The 19,127-nt window shown below is 45.8% G+C and overlaps 1 protein-coding gene across 2 annotated transcripts in view; it reads right to left on the bottom strand.

Annotated features, from left to right (window-relative positions):
- Positions 1-19,127, bottom strand: part of GPATCH8 (G-patch domain containing 8) — a 170,791-nt gene that overhangs the window by 37,632 nt on the left and 114,032 nt on the right. The window contains exon 4 of one of the 2 annotated variants that reach the window (XM_075846342.1): positions 13,062-13,139. In XM_075846342.1, coding sequence (XP_075702457.1) covers positions 13,062-13,139 — 78 coding nt within the window. Of the gene's footprint in view, positions 1-4,082; positions 4,191-13,061; positions 13,140-19,127 lie in introns of those variants that run through there. The other variant, XM_075846343.1, reaches the window with a different exon arrangement.

Raw genomic sequence — 19,127 nt, 5'->3', positions numbered from 1 at the left:
GTCCGTGTGACAGCCGTTGCTTTAATGGCCGTCACACAGACTTGGTAAACACTCGTCTGAATGAGCCCCCACAAATTCCTAAAATGCTCAGACTGCAACCTCTTCTACACCACGCGGCCCACATAAAGATTGGGAACACGGCTGGTAGGAGGTGGATGCCGATCTCCTCTTCTCGGCCACAAATTGCAGGCTCTTACAAGGGGCCCGAACATGAAAAAAAGCGCTATATTTGGAGCCACGCTAAATTCAGGAACTACATTATGAGCAATTTCCCAATATAATTCTAGAAGCCGCTGCCCTTCCAAGAGCGTTTGTTGTGTGATTGAACAGGATTTCGACAAAAAATGCAAACCGAGATGCTAAATGCCAAATCTACCTGGTTATGCAGTGATATTTTCCCCAATATTACCGCATAACAAGCCAGATTTGGCATTCAGAAGTATAAAAATGCGGGAGGGAACCTCCAATTAAAAAAAAAATATGGAGTTTGCCATTGTGGCTAGTCATTAGGTACATATTCCCTAGTGTTAAAGTGCGTTGCGATTGCTAGGCAGAACCTAATTGTTCTCCGGTCACTCCTTCGGAACAGATGCCACCGCTGACAGGTGTCACCACTGTCTCTCAATAGACGAGTAGAGAACGGACAATGTGACTCAATGGTGGAGAGTAGTTGGTGCCACCAGCGCTCCTGCTCCACATTCTATACACAGGTAAGGATGGCCGCCAGTCTTCTGCAGTGCAACATTCGGATAGTTACATTTTAATGCTCTTAGGGCCCCCCACCCCCCACTGGCTGGAGTGTTTCTTTAATAAAACATGCAGAAGTGGGGCTTACGGTCCACGTCATCATGTGCTCTTGTGACATTCCTTTACTTGCCAAAGCACAAAACTATTACTGGTAAAGGGGACATACCCGCGAACAGCTGAGGACTAAGCTCCTCAAATAGAAGCAAAATAGGCACCTGCAGCCAAGTGAATGTGTATAATATTAACTCATGAGCTGCCACTCCACAGATGTAATAGCCCAGCGAAGTGTCCAGAAATGAGACACAGCTTGACTAACTCTTCTTGTGTGTATTCTCACATGCCTATAATGTGCCGTGCCGGCAAATCTGCTTGTGTTTTACCATAACTTGTCACAGTTTTTCCATGCATTTTTGTCCAGGCAGTGATAACTAGTGAAACATTTTACATACAGGAAACACATAGAAAAACCATGGAGAAATGCACAAAGTATTACCGCAGTTTTTGACCACGCAGAACACTACCGAAGCCATTTGGCACGTAAGAATACATGGAGGGAGCCTCGACTTAAAAGGGTAATAGAGCTTTAAATTATATTTATAAACATGTCCTCACGATATCTTCATAGGACAAACAGTTGGTGCACAATCCACCAAATCTAGCTAAATCCTGCTGCTCTGCAAAGGTGAAACCAAAATAAAGGGGAAATATCTTGTGACATTGCAGGAGCCAGGACTCGTCAGATTTAGGGATCGTCTGGCGTCTGTGCTCCTGTTATGTCAGAAGTTTCTATAATCAGATCACATTACATTAGAGCATCTTATTAGATCCCCGAATAGCCATTAGCAAGTGGGTGTTATTGATTCCCCCCACCCCCCCCCCAACTTCTGCTCCAGTCTTGGAGGTGGTCACAAGTTTCTTCTTAACCAACGCATGAGACATAGATTTAGTGCAAAAGATGGGAATCCGGAAACGTATTCCCTAAAAAAAATTTTAAAAAAATCTTGGGGAAAGGCTGTGATGTACAACCATGATGGGATCCCCTATGGAATGGGATTTAATTCCCTTATGTCAAAGGTATATTGGCCTCTTCGTTAGGAAGACCGCCCAGCTAGACGACTGTTTTTCACTGTAATATTCAGTGGTCTCAAATGTATACAGCATGGAACTGGTTATGGAGGTATAAATAAGCCCCCTCACTTACAATAGATGTGCCCCAAAAGGTTTGGTAGCAAGCAAATAACGATTGCCGCAAATTCTCAATTGTACCAATTTTTTTTACTACGGTCAGAAGGATTTGTTTGTGGCATGTGAAGCTGATATCTAATAAAAAGCATCGCCACCATGGTGACAAGAGAATTACCAAACTGTATAGCGCTGATGTATGTGAATCTGTAGAAAGGCTGTAATGTCAGATGTGAAATAAAAGACACTGATTCCATTTATAAAACACTTTACTGGATCCTGCAGGGTTAGGACTATACATTATAAAACTAAAAATAGAAAGTTATACAGTAGCTGCATAGAAGACATCAGCTCTGTGCATGGACCGCGGGCTGAGAACACCACGACATGTCGTGTTGTCTCAGAAGTTTTGTTTACAAGGCAAGATTCCCAGGAATAGCAGGACAAGAGGACCAAAGACTAATAGGAGGAGATGACAGCGAGAGAATAGTAACCATTCAGAACAAACAACAACGGTGTGGAAGTAACACGCTGTGGACCAAACACAAAACAAGGATGACGAGAGAATATTACTACTAAACCGGAGAAGGAGGCAACACAGAAGCGGCAGAAAGAAACGGGAGCCCAATGTTAAGGTGCCCATACAAAGACGAAACTCGGCCTAACCAGCGATTTCATAGGAATCGAGCGATGATCTATGTGTACGGAGCCAGCCAACTCTTCCCTGACCACATTCGATTTCAACATGTCCAGTCCACGGCTCGATAGGCCACTGGTTTTTTTTTTTCTTCAAGAAATTGACGTCAGAAATCGGAGGCTGAAACTGAATGTGCCAGCGGACCCGCACGCAGATTAGCCGCCATTGTAATTCAACAGGACTAATCTGCAGCTTTTCTTTGCAGGATTTGAACAAATAAACATGTCATGGATTTTAAAATCCGAAACGTGTTCATTATTCCAGGCGGATATTTTCCGCTGCATGTAAATGGGATTACAAAACCCCCACTAACTTGCATTGGATGCGGAATGTCATCGGATCGGGTGAGGATTTAAAGGGGTTGTCCAGTCCCTAAAAATTGATGGCCTATCCTCAGGACAGACAATAGCTGATGAGTCGGGGTCCGACTCCCGGGACCCCCGCCGATTAGCTGTTTTGAAGGGGGTGCAGCGCTCGTACAAGCGCCACTTCCCTTTCATTTCTACTTGCTCGCTGTGAATCATCGACACAGATGTAGCGGCGATTCACAGGTATTGCAGCCTTTTCGCTCATTCACTTCAATGGTAGAAGGCGGCTGCAAAACCTGTGAATCGCCGCTACATCTGTGTCGATGATTCACAGCGAGCAAGTAGAAATGAAAGGGAAGTGGCGCTTGTACGAGCGAAGCACCCCCTTCAAAACAGCTGATCGGCGGGGGTCCCGGGAGTCGGACTCCGACCCATCGGCTATTGATGGCCTGTCCTGAGGCTAGGCCATCAATTTTTAGAGACTGGAAATCCCCTTTAAGTGCACCTAAATCCTCATCAAATCCTGAACGTGTGAACATGGTCTAACGGTAGAGGCAACACTGTTTACCAACCTGAGAAACAACACCCCCCAGAATAAAAGAAAATCACAGACACCGGACAAAATTGCCCTATTCTTCCAGACTGTTGGCAACCCTGGCATAGGGGTGTGTGGTGATATTAAGGACCCTGATAAGGGAGGAGGTGTATAATAGAGAAACACTATCAAGGCAATACAGAAAGACTGAGGTATCAGATACTGTAGGTTATGGAGTGGGAGGTGATACCGGAGAATGGAGGACAGGGAGGATATTGGTGGCTGGGGGAGGGGGTATTTGTAGGACACTGACTAGGAGTGAGATACGGAGAGCAGGGAGGGGGTCTCGGGCAATGGAGGACAGAGACTGGGAGGGGGGTTTGGTACAGTGGGAGGAGCTAGATGGAAGTCTGACAGTGAGTTCATATAAGGTAACGCAATCACGGAGATACGGTAAGGTGACAGTAATACGGTGCGGTACTGAGACCCCCGTGTATAAACAGGTGGCGAGAGACGTCAGTAATGTCTTAGGATACGCAGTGCTGCCCCGTCACCGCTTATTCCGACTCCTCACCCTCACTGCCAACCATTCACCCCCACTTAACCCCTGTACCTGGAAGTCTCGGTCTTCGTTAAACCGGGAGAATCTATCCGCGGCCATCTTCCTGCGTCTGCGGGAACGAGTGTCGCCTCTCTGAAACCCCGCCCACCCGCTGCAAGACGCACGAAACAACCACGCCCACACGACGGGAGCACGTACTAATTCCACTCACGTCATACGTATGGATGGGCTCCGCCTACTCGTACGCGTTGACGTCATAACATTGAAGAGTTTAGAACGACTCTAGATCCAGCGCTGTGTGCTGTTAGTTCTATGGCGAACTAGTCAGTGAGGATTATTATTGTCCATTAATCCGGCATCTAATAATCCAGAAAATCATAAACCCGGCACTTGAGTTTACTGCCACGCAACCTCATTGTTTCCCTATTGTTTTTTTGTTTTTTTTTAAAAGTTGAAGGCCACCTTATAACCGCAAAAAAAAAATCAGAATTTTTAAAAAATCTGGGCCTCATGCACACTTCCATCACTGTTTTCTCGCCCGTTTTTGACGGATCCGTGTGTCCAATGTGTACTCAGTGTCCGTTCTGCGCTTCCGTGTTTCCGTTGAGAAAACGGAAGGTATTGAACTTTATTTTAACTTGTCACGTCCCAATCTCTGAATTTAGGCACGCCCTGCCGTTGCTAGGGCAACGGATCCGTCAAAAACGGATGGCACACGGAAGCCTGTGTGCCGTCCGTTTTTTTGACGGACCCATTGACTTCTATGGGCCCCACAGTCACGGAATAACTGACCAAACTAGGACATTAGTCATGCACACAAACGTGCTTTTGCGGACGCAATTCCCCCGAAAACTCACGGGAGAATTGCGGCCCCATTGATTTCTATGGGCCCATGCACACAACCGTGGTTTCCATGGTCCGTGCATGGCCCGGGAGCCTGGACTGCAGAAAGAACGGACATGTCTTATTACGGCCGTGTTCTGCGGTCCAGGCTCATTGAAAATAATGGCCGCGGCCATGTGCACGGCCCGCGATTTGCGGGCGACACTCCGCCACCGCCTGACCTAAAAATCACGGTCGTGCACACGGTCGTAGACTTTTTGCTGGGTTTAAAGGGTCGCCAGTTACCTTGTTTCTGATTGGGAAACATTGAGTTCATGTGTGTTTGCTACTATTCTCCCACTTTTTGCACGCTGCCTTAATCTTGTCATCTATTAGATCCCATTGATGCCGGATTAAAGGAATTTTTCTGTATAAGTGCTCATTCACACAAGTGTGTGCTGCACATGGAAATCACGCACAGCACACGGACCCGTTAATTCCAATAGGGCGGTTCACACATGCAGGAGTTTTCACCCACACGCCCATTGAAGTCAATGGGTGCGTGAAAACCACGCACTGCACACAGATGCTCATCCGTTTGCGGTGCGTGATTTGCGCATCAATTCCATAAAAAACAAAAAAAATGCTTTGCGAGTGCGTGAAAAACACATGCCACTTGCAAATCACACTGATGCATAACGCAACACACACGGACCAGATTTACGCACGTTTTTCACGCGCGTGAATCTGATCCGCTCGTGTGAATGTAGCCCTGTTCACACAGTTTTTTTGCAGGCAGAAAAATCTGCCTCAAAATTCCTTCCTGCCGGCAGAACATTTGCCGCGTTTTTTGCCTGTGGCCATTGAGTGCCTCGGGCGAAAAACGCTATCTCTGCCTCCCATTGATGTCAATGGGAAGTCAGAGACGGAAACGCCAGAAGAAAGGGAATGCCGCTTCTTTGTAACACGAGCGTTTATTACCGCTCGCTGAAAGAAACGCCCCGCTTCCCATCGAAACGGTTTCCACATCCTAGCCCTAAGGCCCTGTTCACACTGAGTTCATTGCAGGCAAACAAATCTGCCTCAAAATTCCATCTGGAATTTTGAGGCAAATTTTAACCTGCCTGCACTGCACACAGTGATAAACGCTTTCTCTGCCTCCTATTAATGTCAATGGGAGGTCAGAGACGTAAACGCGCGAAGATAGGGCGTCACTTTTTCCTGTGAGCGTTTTTTACTGCTCGCAGGGAAAAAACGCCTCAGATTGAAATCAATGGGAGGTGGTTTTTTGGCACGTTTTCCGACGCGATTTCCACGTCAGAAAACTCTGTGTGAACTCCCCCTTATAATGTATATGGAGAAGCATGGGCTAGACGAGCATTACTGACCAGAGGTGAGAAAAACTTTTCCCCAATTGGAGTTTTGCCAATTTGTTTACGGTTCACCAGCCGCCAGAATGGCGAATCTATTTCCTTGTCCATATACCCTATTATAGCATATGGACGTCATATAGGGTGTCCCCGATCAGGACTTTGTTCTATAAGGGTATGTTCACACTGTCTATTTTCTGCCGTATTTCAGGCCCGAAAAAATCGGAAAGCAGAACGCCTCCAAACACCTGCCCAAAACGGCGTTCTGTTCCAACGGAGCGTTTTTTTGCGGCGTTTTTTATGCGTAAAAAAAAGGCAGCGAAAAAGAAGTGCAGGACACTTCTTGGGACGTAATTGGAGCCGTTTTTCATTGACAATAGAAAAACAGCTCAAAAAATGGCCGTAAAAAACGCAAGTTGCTTAAACAGCTGAAAATCAGGAGCTGTTTTCCCTTGAAAACAGCTTCGTATTTTCATCCGTTTTTTATTAAGCGTGTGAACATACCCTTAACCTTCATGCTGCTCTCTCTGGGAGTAGGTGACAATAAGGCCGGGTTCCCATGGGACGGATATGCGGAAGAAATTATACTTACCTCCTCTGACGTCCGCTCCGACCTTCCTGGATGACGTTTCAGGCCATGTGACGCTGCAGCCTGTGATTGGCTGCAGCTGTCACATGGGATGCAATGTCATCCCAGGAGGCCGGACTGCAGGAAGAACGAGGGCATTCTGGGTAAGTATGTTTTTTTTTTATTTCTTACGGCGTTGCAATTTTTGCAGCGTCACCACTGCAATTACGCCTCAAAAGTTGCAATGCTTGGCTTTCTGTTGTGGGTTTTGCATCTCCATTGAATTCAATGGGGAAAACCCGCAAAGGAAAATCAACAAAAAAGCAGCATAAATTGACATGCTGCGGAATTAAATTCTGCGCCGCAGGTCAAGTTAACGTTTACGCTAAATCTCACCCACTTTGCTGCTACTGTAAACGCCGCAGAATTTCCGCACACATTTTTTCGGCCTTAATTTCCGCTGCGGTAAGCAGCGTAGAAATAATAATTTAAAAAAAAAAAACACATCCGTACCCACCTAAGCCATTGTCATGGTGACGCGTCCCTCCTTTAATGTCCGGTCCAGCCTCCCTGGATGATGCTACAGCCCATGTGACATGGGATGAAATGTCATCCAAGAGGCCGGACTGGAGGAAGAAGCAGGGAGTTCTAAGCAAGTATGACATTTAAAAAAAACAAAAAATTCTCAGTTGCTATTGTGGCGGAATTGCTGCGATTCTGCCAAAAAAGTCGCAACACCTGGATTTCTGTTGAGGGTTTTGCATCCCCATTAAATTCAGTGGGGAAAACCTGCAACGGAAAAGCAATGAAAACGCAGCATAAATTGACATGATGTGGATTTAAATTCTGCACCGCAGGTCAATTTATTAACGTTTTTGCAGCTTTTTTTTTGCACAGAAATCTCATCCACTTTGCTGCTACTGTAAAGGCTACAGAATTCCGTCGCGGAAATTCTGCTGTGTGGGAACCGGGCCTAAGAGTAGCTCCTGTTCTGTCAAACCCATCCATGTATAAAGCGGTCAACTCTTTTTTAAATCTCTGGCATATAATACTACGTTTCCCCTGCAGAAAAATGTATGTCCTCCCAGTGATAACAGAGAGCCAGACCTGCAGAAAGCTGATCACCGAGGTTCTGCCAATCTGCAGAATGAAGGGGCCCGCTCTGTTCACTTGAATGGGGTTAAGCTGCAGTACCGGGAACAGCCACAACCATATGTACGTCACTATGTAAACAATGAAGGGGACGTAGTGCTCCAACCATGGCCCTTTCATTCTACTGATTGGCAGGGGTCCCAACAGGTCCCCACGAATCAAAAATTGGAAGGGTCCAAGAAAACCCCATGATATATAAAACCATAAAAACACAATTTGTAGCCTGCATAGAGGATATGACAGATGGGTTGACAAAAACTGAGAACAATTTAGAAGAAAAATGGAACAAGAATTTGTGTTGGTGAAAGAGAAGCTATAAAATCTGCACAGGAAGAGGGGATAGTTATCACTCGATCAATGACCATATGTTAGGGTTCATTGATGGTTAGTGCTGTGTGGATTAATAGCTCCCTCTTGTGGACAGTCTGTAAGATGAAGCATTAAAAGGGGTTTTCCAGCTTCTGACAACTGATGACCTATCCACCGGATAGTACATGGTCTGTGGGGGTCCGACACCCGAGCCCTGCACAGATCAGCTGGTCCGGTGCCTCCGTGCACCAGACGTGCAAGCCGGAAGCAGTTAGCTCCGGCCACGGTATAGCGGCCGAGCTGCAGTACTGTATTCAAGTGAATAGGAGCAGTTCTGCAGCACGGCCGCTATGCTATTTACGGAGCCAACTGCTTCCGGGCTCCGTACATAGCATTATGTGGCACAACATCCGGTGCCTACAGGCCATCGGAGCAGCTTATTGGTGCGGGGTCCGGGTGTCGGACCCGCACCGATGACATACTCATGACCTATCCGGTGGATAGGTCATCAGTTGTCAGAAGGTGGACAACCCCTTTAATTTCTTTTTAATTTGCTACTATGTAAGTCTTTGTTCCACATGGGCAATTTCATTTAGTTTTTGATTTTAGGATCCAGGAGTGGGTCCTAAAAGAGGAATATTATAGTAAAAACTGCCCTTTGTGAATCTCTCTTTAGACAATCACCATTGTAGCCATACACAATATATAGGCAATACATTTTTCTCTCTCGATCCTAAAGACTGATGGCATATCTCTAGGTTATGCCATAATTTTCCGATCAGTGGGTGACCAACTGCAGTAATCCCCTGACGATCACTAGAAAAGTGGCATCGGTGCCAGGAAAGTGACGTGCCCCTTTGCCTCTGCTAGGCTTTTTTCAGAGACCACATAGTGGGCTATTGATTATAATAGGCTGAACACGCAGCCTCCGAAAAGAGCCGACAGAAGCGGAAGGGTAGAGGGCTTTCCGAGCGAAGCTACTAGTTTGTTCTAATGATCGGTGAGGGTCACAGAAGTGAGACCCCAACCGATAAGACATTGCTGGCATATGCTAGATAACCTCTTCAACTAGCTAACTAGGGCCAAAACAGGATTCGTAAATATGCAAAAAAAAAAAAAATGCAAAAAAAAAAAAAACTGGCCCTGCATTGCTGTGGGACAACAGTCTCCTACTGTAATCATGTTTTCAGTACAGGACAGTTGTTCAGCAGTGAAGAAGTGACACCTTGTGTCATAGATAACTATGATGCTAGGAGCCCGGCTCCCTGCAGTGTATTCTGTCCAGGAAATGCGGCCGACATACGGACTGTATATCACGGACCGAACACGCTCGAGTGTGAGGCTCCTAAGACTGATTTCACACTGCCATTATACAGCCGCATTTTGGGATTCGTATTACAGATGCAACACCCGGACTCCACCCATGGTGCTAGGGTTCTGTCGTGATACGGCCTAAGGCCTCATTCAGACGGGCGTATTACGTCAGTATTTTGCTTCAGTAATTGTAAGCCAAAACCAGGAGCGGGTCCAAAATATAAAAGAAGTGCAAATCTTTCCTTTCTTGTTTTTCGGTTTATGTAAAACCCATCTGCATTTCATCAGGAAATAACGGATGAATTTCCAACAGAGTTAGGCCTTATTCACATGAGCGTGTATTACGTCAGTGATACGAGCGTGAAAATCACGCGCATCTCACGGACCTATGTTAGTGAATGGGGCCGTTCAGACAGTCCGAGATTTTCACGCAGCGTATGTCCGCTGTGTAAAACTCACGACATGTCCTATACTTGGCCGTTTTTCGCGCACCCATCGAAGTCAATGGGTGCGTGAAAATCGCGCACAGCACACGGAAGCACTTCCGTGTGACGCGCGTGATTCGCGCAACAGTAGATAAAGAAATGAAAGAAAAAAAAAAAGCACCTCCTTTATTTATTTTTCTAAATTTCAAAACCGCGTGTCATAAGCATGGAATAGTCTTGAAAATCACGCAGCACATACTGATGACACACGCAGCTGCAACGCGCAAAATATTCAGCTTTTTTTGTGCGCACAAAACGCACATGTTTGTGTGAATAAGGCCTTAAGGAGGTTCTGGCCCCAGTTTATTAATTCCCTATATCCAAACGAATCTAATAGGCGCTTTGCTGCTGATCACTACAGTGTGATTTGTTTTAAAAAAGTTGATTATTTGCAATGTTATGAGCATTTTTCTAAATATGATAATGTGGCTCTAATAGCCAAATAGGAGGTGACGCTTTCTTTTCACTCTGAGCGGTGTAATGCTTTCTGTATGACGCTGTGCAATCAGGATGCAACTTCTCCCTCTTCCCAGCACAGCAACACAATGTGATCATGTAGTACACAGCTTCCATTTCCGACTGTGTATTCAACTGGCGATAGAATGTCCTCTTTCATATGCCACCAGAACCACGGTTCTAGGTGGTCCACAGCCGGAGATATGGCTATTTGTAGTGATCCCCCTTCCTTCCAGCCTCAGTCTCTCACACTGTGAGAAGCAGCTTCATGCTGATAGGACAGCGTCAGAGGCTGTGAGGAGGCTCCACCTCCGGAGAATCGCTGCTGTTACCACCCACTTGTCTAGTATAGCCTCATTTACATATTTAGAAAAAAGCTCATAACTTTTAAAATAATAAATGTTTTGGGACACAATTGTCACTGGAATTATCAGTGTGGCAGCGCCTATTAGATTAGCCAGGAGATGGGGCATTACTAAACTAGTGACAGAGCCCCTTTGTGTTCTAGAGCATTCAGTTTGTCAGTTTTTCATGTCTGTATGGTATCAGTTGCCATCAGTTTTTCATGTACGTCAAAAAATTTTTTGCTCTGGCTGTACTTTCTGCGTTCTTTTCAGCATCTGACAGCATCCCACCAGCGAAAAACTGATTGCACTCCGATGGTATCCGTGTGCTGACTGTTTGTTTCTGACCATTTGACTTGAATGGGTGCGAGTCTAATGCAAGAATCGGACCAAAGTAGTTTTCTCTGCACAAACCAACGGTCCGTGTGGAAAATCGGTCATGTGAATTGGCCCATTGACTTTAATGTGTCAGTGTTCAGTCCATGTGCCGTCCGTTCTACACTCGGACAGCACACGGACGTGAACAACCCTCGTCTGAATATGCCCTACACCTAGAACTAGACAATGCCACTCTATACTTGAGTAAACAATACAATAAGACATTTAAAAACTCCTTACCTTTCTCTTGTACAGAGGAAATGATTTTAGACAACTTGACAAGAATCTTGACTACTCTTTTGTCACTCAAAAAGAGAGAAAAAATTATTTGGTATTGAGGGATTAAAAAGCGTCTTGTGAGTTGTTTCTAGACTAGGGTTGCACGGTGCATCGAAATATTGATACTCTTTTGTTGCTGTGCACCCTAAAACAGTTCAATACCGTGAATTGATGTATTTTTCAGCTTAGTATTGTAACACATGAATGTGGTCACTGGCATGATGTGATGTTGCCGGCCCCGTGCTAATGAGTAGCGCCGCTGAAGACTGAGAACACGGCGCGCGCACTGCAAAATGCCCTCTGTCTTCAATGGCGGTGCTCATTAGTGCAGCACCGGCCACATCACATCATGCTGATCGAGTGAGCACAACAAGAGTGCGCGCGTGATCAGGATTGGGGCAATGGCTGTAATAAACCGCTGCAGCCCCGCTGTAACTTTGATCGCGTCACAGGGATTTCCTGATCCATTGAAGGACCCCAGGGCTGTCTGACCATATTTCCTATTTTTAGGGGATACTTCGGTATGTTGCCCTTTCAACTGTGTACTCAGGCTAATGTACTGGCATATGAACATATGCCAGTACATTAAAGTAAAAAAAAAAAAAGTTAAAAAGCAAAAGTAATAAAAAAAATTATGTTAAATAAAAAGAATTGTAAAAATACACAAATTGCTTTTTTTTTTCTTACATAATATACATTTTTAGTATTGTCACAACCATAATAATCTGTACAACAAATGTATAGCGTCATTTAAGATACATTATGCTGTAAAAAGAAAGAAAGAAAATAACTGGGGTTTTTTCAGCGTTTTTGCCAAAATAAAAATGTATATAAATGAAGCAATAAAGTATCATACAGCTACGGCAAGCAAAAAAATTTAAAAGTTACAGGTGCGAGATGCAAAGAGGAAAAAATAAAAAGTTGTTCTGTCCTCAAGGCCAAAATTGGCAATGTCCCTAAGGGGTTAACCCAATGTTGCCATTATGTGAGGGAAATGATGGGGTCACTTATTAACGTGAGGCACATGGTGTTATTAATTTTGAACCTCCATGTGCCTCACATTAATATAAATTAACCCCATCATATAACTCACACATTAACTCAATATTGCCCATTATGACTGTGAGGTACATGATGGGATTAATTACTATTCATGTGAGGCACATGGAGGATCAAATTCATAACACCATGTGCCACACATCAGAAAATGAAAGGACTTTTTTTTGTGTGTGTTTTTTTTTTTTAATGTTGGAAAAGTTTTGTTTTGGTATTGAAAATTGCAATACTACACGAAGTATCGGTATCAAAGTCCATGTTCTGGTATCGTGACAGCACTACTCTAAACATATAAACGTAAACACTTTGTTGTTTGAATTGCAGTTTTTGTCCATAATCGAAAGGTAGTGTAAAAAGTTGAGAAAAGGGAATATATCATGTCATGTAGTTTCCAGTAGGGGGAGCTCTTGCTACATGAAAAAAAGTAAAAAACAACAACTCACAAAAGTGTCCTAATAATTCCCCAAAACCTACCTGGCATCCTTCCTGTAGATTACCTGTAGCCCTGGGCCTTGCTGGAATGGCAGTAGAGCAATATCACTTCTGGCAGTGCAGGTAATGTAGAGGAACGTTCCCTGGAAGAGAGAGATATCAATAAATCTTGTTATACAGTCGTTATGTTTAGGTTTTTATAATTATATTTTGATAGCAGCAGTTAAAACATTATTGGCTGTGAGAATTCTCATTATCACATTCCAACATTTCACAGTTAAAATATTTATAAAATGTTGAGTAGCTTTGTAAATACTTTTCTTTACTATCTTGTGCACAAAGCTTTCTTCAGCATTCATGTATAAAGGTAAAAATAAGGCCCAGTTCACACAGTTCTTTGGCGCTGTTACCAGGGGGACACACATTGGTAATTCGAACACTCACAAGATGCCTATGACATTTCTTCCTACCACTGCCCCCTGCATAGAGGCAAAATCAGAAAATAGTCTCTTAACAGTTGTGCCCCATCCAGATTCCTGCTTATGTGTTTTTGGAAAGTATAGTATCCCTTAAAGGGGTTTCGCAGTTAAAGCGTACCTGTAGTATCCATGGCCACGAACTGTCGGGATTACTCACCCCCCAACGGCCGCAGCCATGGATCTGTGAGCGCTGACCCGCATCTCCTCCCCAGGAGACGCGAGCGCCCACTTCCACTCCGGTGTGCTGTGTCCCGTATGGTGAGCGCGCACACTCGTGCCCGGCCTTAAAGGGCCAGCGCGCACACATGGGAATCATCATTAATTAGCGCATGATCACTCTGGATTATAAGAAGGGCCCTGCTCCTTTGGTCATTGCCTGAGCGTTGTTATGTTTTTCTATGTTAGTCTTGCAAATGGTCCCTTAGTGTTATCCTGTATCCCGTGCTATTTGTTCCTGTGCCTTAAAGCGGCTCTGTCACCAGATTTTGCAACCCCTATCTGCTATTGCAGCAGATAGGCGCTGCAATGTAGATTACAGTAACGTTTTTATTTTTAAAAAACGAGCATTTTTGGCCAAGTTATGACCATTTTTGTAGTTATGCAAATGAGGCTTGCAAAAGTCCAAGTGGGTGTGTTTAAAAGTAAAAGTCCAAGTGGGCGTGTATTATGTGCGTACATCGGGGCGTTTTTAATACTTTTACTAGCTGGGCGTTCTGATGAGAAGTATCATCCACTTCTCTTCAGAACGCCCAGCTTCTGCCAGATCACGCTGTGACGTCACTCACAGGTCCTGCATCGTGTCAGACGAGCGAGGACACATCGGCACCAGAGGCTACAGATGATTCTGCAGCAGCATCAGCGTTTGCAGGTAAGTAGCTACATCGACTTACCTGCAAATGCTGATGCTGATGCTGCTGCAGAATCAACTGTAGCCTCTGGTGCCGATGTGTCCTCGCTCGTCTGACACGATGCAGAACCTGTGAGTGACGACGCAGCGTGATCTCTCGAGAACACGCTGTGTCTGCACTGCCAGAAGCTGGGCGTTCTGAAGAGAAGTGGATGATACTTCTCATCAGAACGCCCAGCTAGTAAAAGTATTAAAAACGCCCCGATGTACGCACATAATACACGCCCACTTGGACTTTTACTTTTAAACACACCCACTTGGACTTTTGCAAGCCTCATTTGCATAACTACAAAAATGGTCATAACTTGGCCAAAAATGCTCGTTTTTTAAAAATAAAAACGTTACTGTAATCTACATTGCAGCGCCTATCTGCTGCAATAGCAGATAGGGGTTGCAAAATCTGGTGACAGAGCCTCTTTAAACCAGTTGGAGTCGTGTTGTGCCACCGGTTCCACCTGCTGTGTTACACCACGTCTGGTGTCTGCTGTCAAGGTCCCATCTGTGCCTAGCCGTTGCTACTGTCTGAACCACTACAGGTACCCTTGTGCTTGGACTATTTAAATATTGACTTGGTACTCTGTTGGCCAGCTGCTATCCCGCTACGGCGGTACGGCCCAGTGGGTCCACATACCCACAGATCGTGACAGTACCTAACATTTCAGGTGACTCTTTAGAATAAGCATGTATGTACATGAGGAATAACACTATTTCTGTCCATTATATGACTTGTATCCTATGTTAGCTCTACACAGCACACAAAGAGAAGAGAACATCCTTCTCCCCAATCTCTTTGTAGCACACCCTCAGAAACAGCAGGAGCATGAAGGACATAATACAGCAGTAATGAGCAGTGTAGCTGTGAATCCAGCACTGGGGTGTGATAGAACTATTATTAGAATGCTGCATCGCTTCCGGTTCCGGCGCTGGCGATGCAGGACGCGTGTGACTGAGCTCCCGTTCCCGACTAGCCTGCTTACCTGCAAAAGTCACTTCGGTGGCGAAAAACGGCTGATAGACACCGGGTCCTGCACACAGGAACGTACCCGGGGGTGCCTGCATGGATCGATACCTCCTCCGGAGCGCACACAAGACAGCCATGGAGGATCTAACCGCGGGCGTGGACAGGGGAGGTAAGATGGCGGCGCTTCCCGCCACTGCTCCCCCGCTGTATTCACAGGATGAGGAGCTGCTGCTGCCCCAGTCCCAATCCGTGATTTCAAGCCCGGCAGAGCCCATAGCCTCTTCTTACCCAGCACCTGTGAACTATATAGCACTGGCCCATGAAGTGGCTAAGCGGATAGCTCTTGACCTGCAAAAAGCGCTGGAAAAAAAAAAGCGGTGCAAGTGTCTCTTAACCGCATGCATGCGGATCTGGCACAAGTAACTTCCAGGACTAATGAATTAGAGCAACGTGTAATGCTGCTGGAGGATGAAAATAAGCGCCTGCAATCCAAACTTAAAGCGGTGTTGTCTAATACTACGCAGTTGGGAGACAAGGTGGAGGACCTAGAAAACCGCTCCAGGAGGAGCAACCTGCGAATTGTGGGTCTGAAAGAAGCGGTGGTCCCTTCTGATTTGAAGCGTATATGTGAGAGATCATTGCCAGCAGCCTTGGGCCTCCAGCGTCCATGCCGGGTGGAAAGGGTGCACAGGGTGGAACCGGACCCCAGAAATCTTCCACCAGCGGAAGGCAGCAGCTCGCTTCGCCCCAGACAAGTTATCTTTAAGCTGTTGGACTACAACGACAAGGTGGCACTGATGAAGGCGTATCGCAGCAGATCTCGACCCTTGGAGATAATGGGCATGAAAGTGCTACTTTTCGAGGATTATTCTACGGAAGTTGCGAAGCGCAGGCGTTCCTTCAGCAAGATTTGTACCAAGCTGTTCCAAGCGAAAGTACGTTTTAACCTGCAATATCCAGCCATTTTACGGGTATTCCAAGCGAGTGGTCGGACCACGACATTCACCACAGCGAAGGATGCGGAGGACGCGCTGGCAGAGCTATGTGGAAACCGCCCCCCGCACGAGGAGCAACGCAATCCAGCACACAGCCCACGTCGCAAGCCAAGAGAAGTCGGAAGGAGTCGCTTGGATATGGAGCGAACTTGGGCAGAAGCTTTACTACCCACACCTGGAAGAGTACGCGGAGGAAGATCCAGGAACAGAAGGGACTCTCCGAAGCCGCAGACACGGCCGCGGGACCGCACCAGGTCCACGTCTCCTGATTGAAGAGTGAAGTTTTTCAGGACCCTTATAGCTTAGGAGAGGGTTCTGTGGAAGCTGTAGATCAATCGCAGTCTCCGATCTTTCGCAGATAAGTTTCCAGTTATTGCAGATAATGCTTGACGATTGCACATGTCGGTCTTTTACTACAGCATTTTTGTCTGTCGTGAACTGTTCTCAGGTCAAAATGTATGCAGTCTGATATAATGCTGTATTTACACTGCAGGGGGTTTGAGTCTGAGTTAGGGCCTGTTATAAGTTCTAAGCTCGCTCATTGGTGGGCCTCTCCGATCGAGAATTTTACAAGGCCTGTCTCTCCTATGGGATTAAATAGGGCCGTGGCAGGTCAAATATGCGGGGGAGTCTCTGCAGGGGTTTTCGGGTCGCTGTAGTGTAGTGAAGCAGTGTTCAGGTCTATATGATACATGGTAATCTGAGCAGTAGCTGAGGGATTTGACCCTTTGATATAAGACCGGGTATCTGCTGCAAGGGATTGATGGTCGGTGATGGGCTGGTGTAGCTCGGTCACGATACGTGGTTTGTAATTTCGGATACGCAGGTCTGGGAGGGAGGGGGAGAGAGGGACGTGTTAGTGCACAGCAGAAAAAAAGAAGTCTCTTACGCCAATGTGTACTAGGGGGTTGACTGCCCTTGTCACAGGCGTTTTTTCTATTTCTTTTGAACAAGGTCTGATGGCTTTCACTGGAGTTTAGCTTTATTTGCTAGGCCGGGTTTTGGCCGTGTTTTCAATGTTTATACATGGAGATTAGGGAAAGATGGATCAGACTCCCCGAACCGATCACGGATTTTTGACACCTTAGCTCATCTTAGGCATAGTCCAATAACATGAAAATAGTTTCATGGACCGTCAAGGGGCTTAGATCTCCACAGAAAAGGACCAAACTCTTGCGACATATGAAGAGATTGCATCCAGATGTAGCCCTGTTACAGGAAACTCACCTTACCGAGTCAGAATTTAAATATCTACAAATATTCTGGGTGGGCCACGTTTTCGGCTCAGCTGCTAGAGACGGTAAGGCGGGAGTTATAATATTGGTGTACAAAAAATTTTCTTTTACATTGGTGTCCCAGGAACGTGATGGTGAGGGTCGTTGGGTCCATCTAGTGGTGGAACATGCAGGGGAAACTATTAGTATCCATAATGTCTATGGGCCAAATGCGGCCAACACAGGGTTTTTTGATCAATTGGAAGCCCAACTCCAGCAGGATCGCACTAAATTATTGGTACTAGGGGGAGACCTTAATACTGTAAGGTCCTCCAGGGAAGATAGAAGTGTAGGGGCCATTTCGCATAAACAGAGGGATAGGATCTTGCCAGACTTTTTGAGACACACTGCCCTTGCAGATGCTTGGAGGAGTTTACATCCCGATGCTAGGGAGTACACACACTTTTCGCATGTACATCAATCGTGGTCGCGTATTGATTACTTACTGGTGAACTAAACTTTTTCCCGCAGACTACGTGACGCGACGATAGAAGTTCTTGTCATCTCTGACCACTCCCCAATTACCATTACTCTGGCTGACACAGTAGCTAAGGGACTGGATTTTATATGGAGGTTCCCCTCCTTTCTGGCAACGGATAAGGGCTTTTTACAGAAGCTAAGGGGATGGTGGACGAAATTTGACAGGGATAATGCATCACATCGTACGGACCCGTCGTTGTATTGGAGTGCAACTAAAGCGGTAATTTGCGGGAAAATTATACAATTTATGGCCAATCTTAAACGTAAGACCACCGAAGGGTACAAGACGGCGAGCGAACGATTAAGGTGCGCATACACGGCATTTTTACAATCTCCGTCAGCGTCTCTGGGGGAGGCCTGGAGGGAAGCCAAGCGACAGTTTGATCAGTGGCTAGATAAAAGAGAAAGCATCTATCGGTCTCAATTTGATGCTGACCTTATGCGCTTCGGCAATAAAGCGGGCAAATTATTGGCACGCTTGGCGAAGGGGAGGTATACACCGTCACACATTTATTCCTTAAAGACACCAATGGAATCCCTACAGCGGATTCAAAAAAAATTAACACTATTTTGCGTAGATATTATCAAGCCCTTTATTCAGACACGCCCATTGACTCCCAAAAAGGTAGGGAATTCTTGGAGAAGGTAAAGTTACCTGGACTCACGCAGGAGCAGAACGATCTGCTGAGCGCAGAGATCACGGTGGAGGAACTCACGAGTACCATTAGGACCTTATCTAACGGAAAGGCCCCGGGGCCGGATGGGTTCACGGGAGAATTTTATAAGTCCCTGAGAGAGGAAATCAGCCCCATTTTGGTGGATTATTATAATATTTTACTAAAGACCGGTACGTTCCCAGCGGAGGCCAAAATAGCGCATATAAAGGTGCTGCCCAAGAAGGGGAAGGATCCTCTTGGCCCGGGGTCATATCGCCCGATCCCATTGATAGACCAAGACCAGAAATTACTCACAAAAATCTTAGCTAATCATTTGGCCATGTATCTACCTACATTGGTGGGTAAATCTCAAGTGGGG

The sequence above is a fragment of the Rhinoderma darwinii genome, chromosome 13 (assembly GCF_050947455.1).
Source record: "Rhinoderma darwinii isolate aRhiDar2 chromosome 13, aRhiDar2.hap1, whole genome shotgun sequence".
Lineage (NCBI taxonomy): Eukaryota > Metazoa > Chordata > Amphibia > Anura > Rhinodermatidae > Rhinoderma > Rhinoderma darwinii.
The sequence above is the reverse complement of the archived record's forward strand: the minus strand, read 5'-3'. Positions and strand labels throughout refer to the sequence as shown.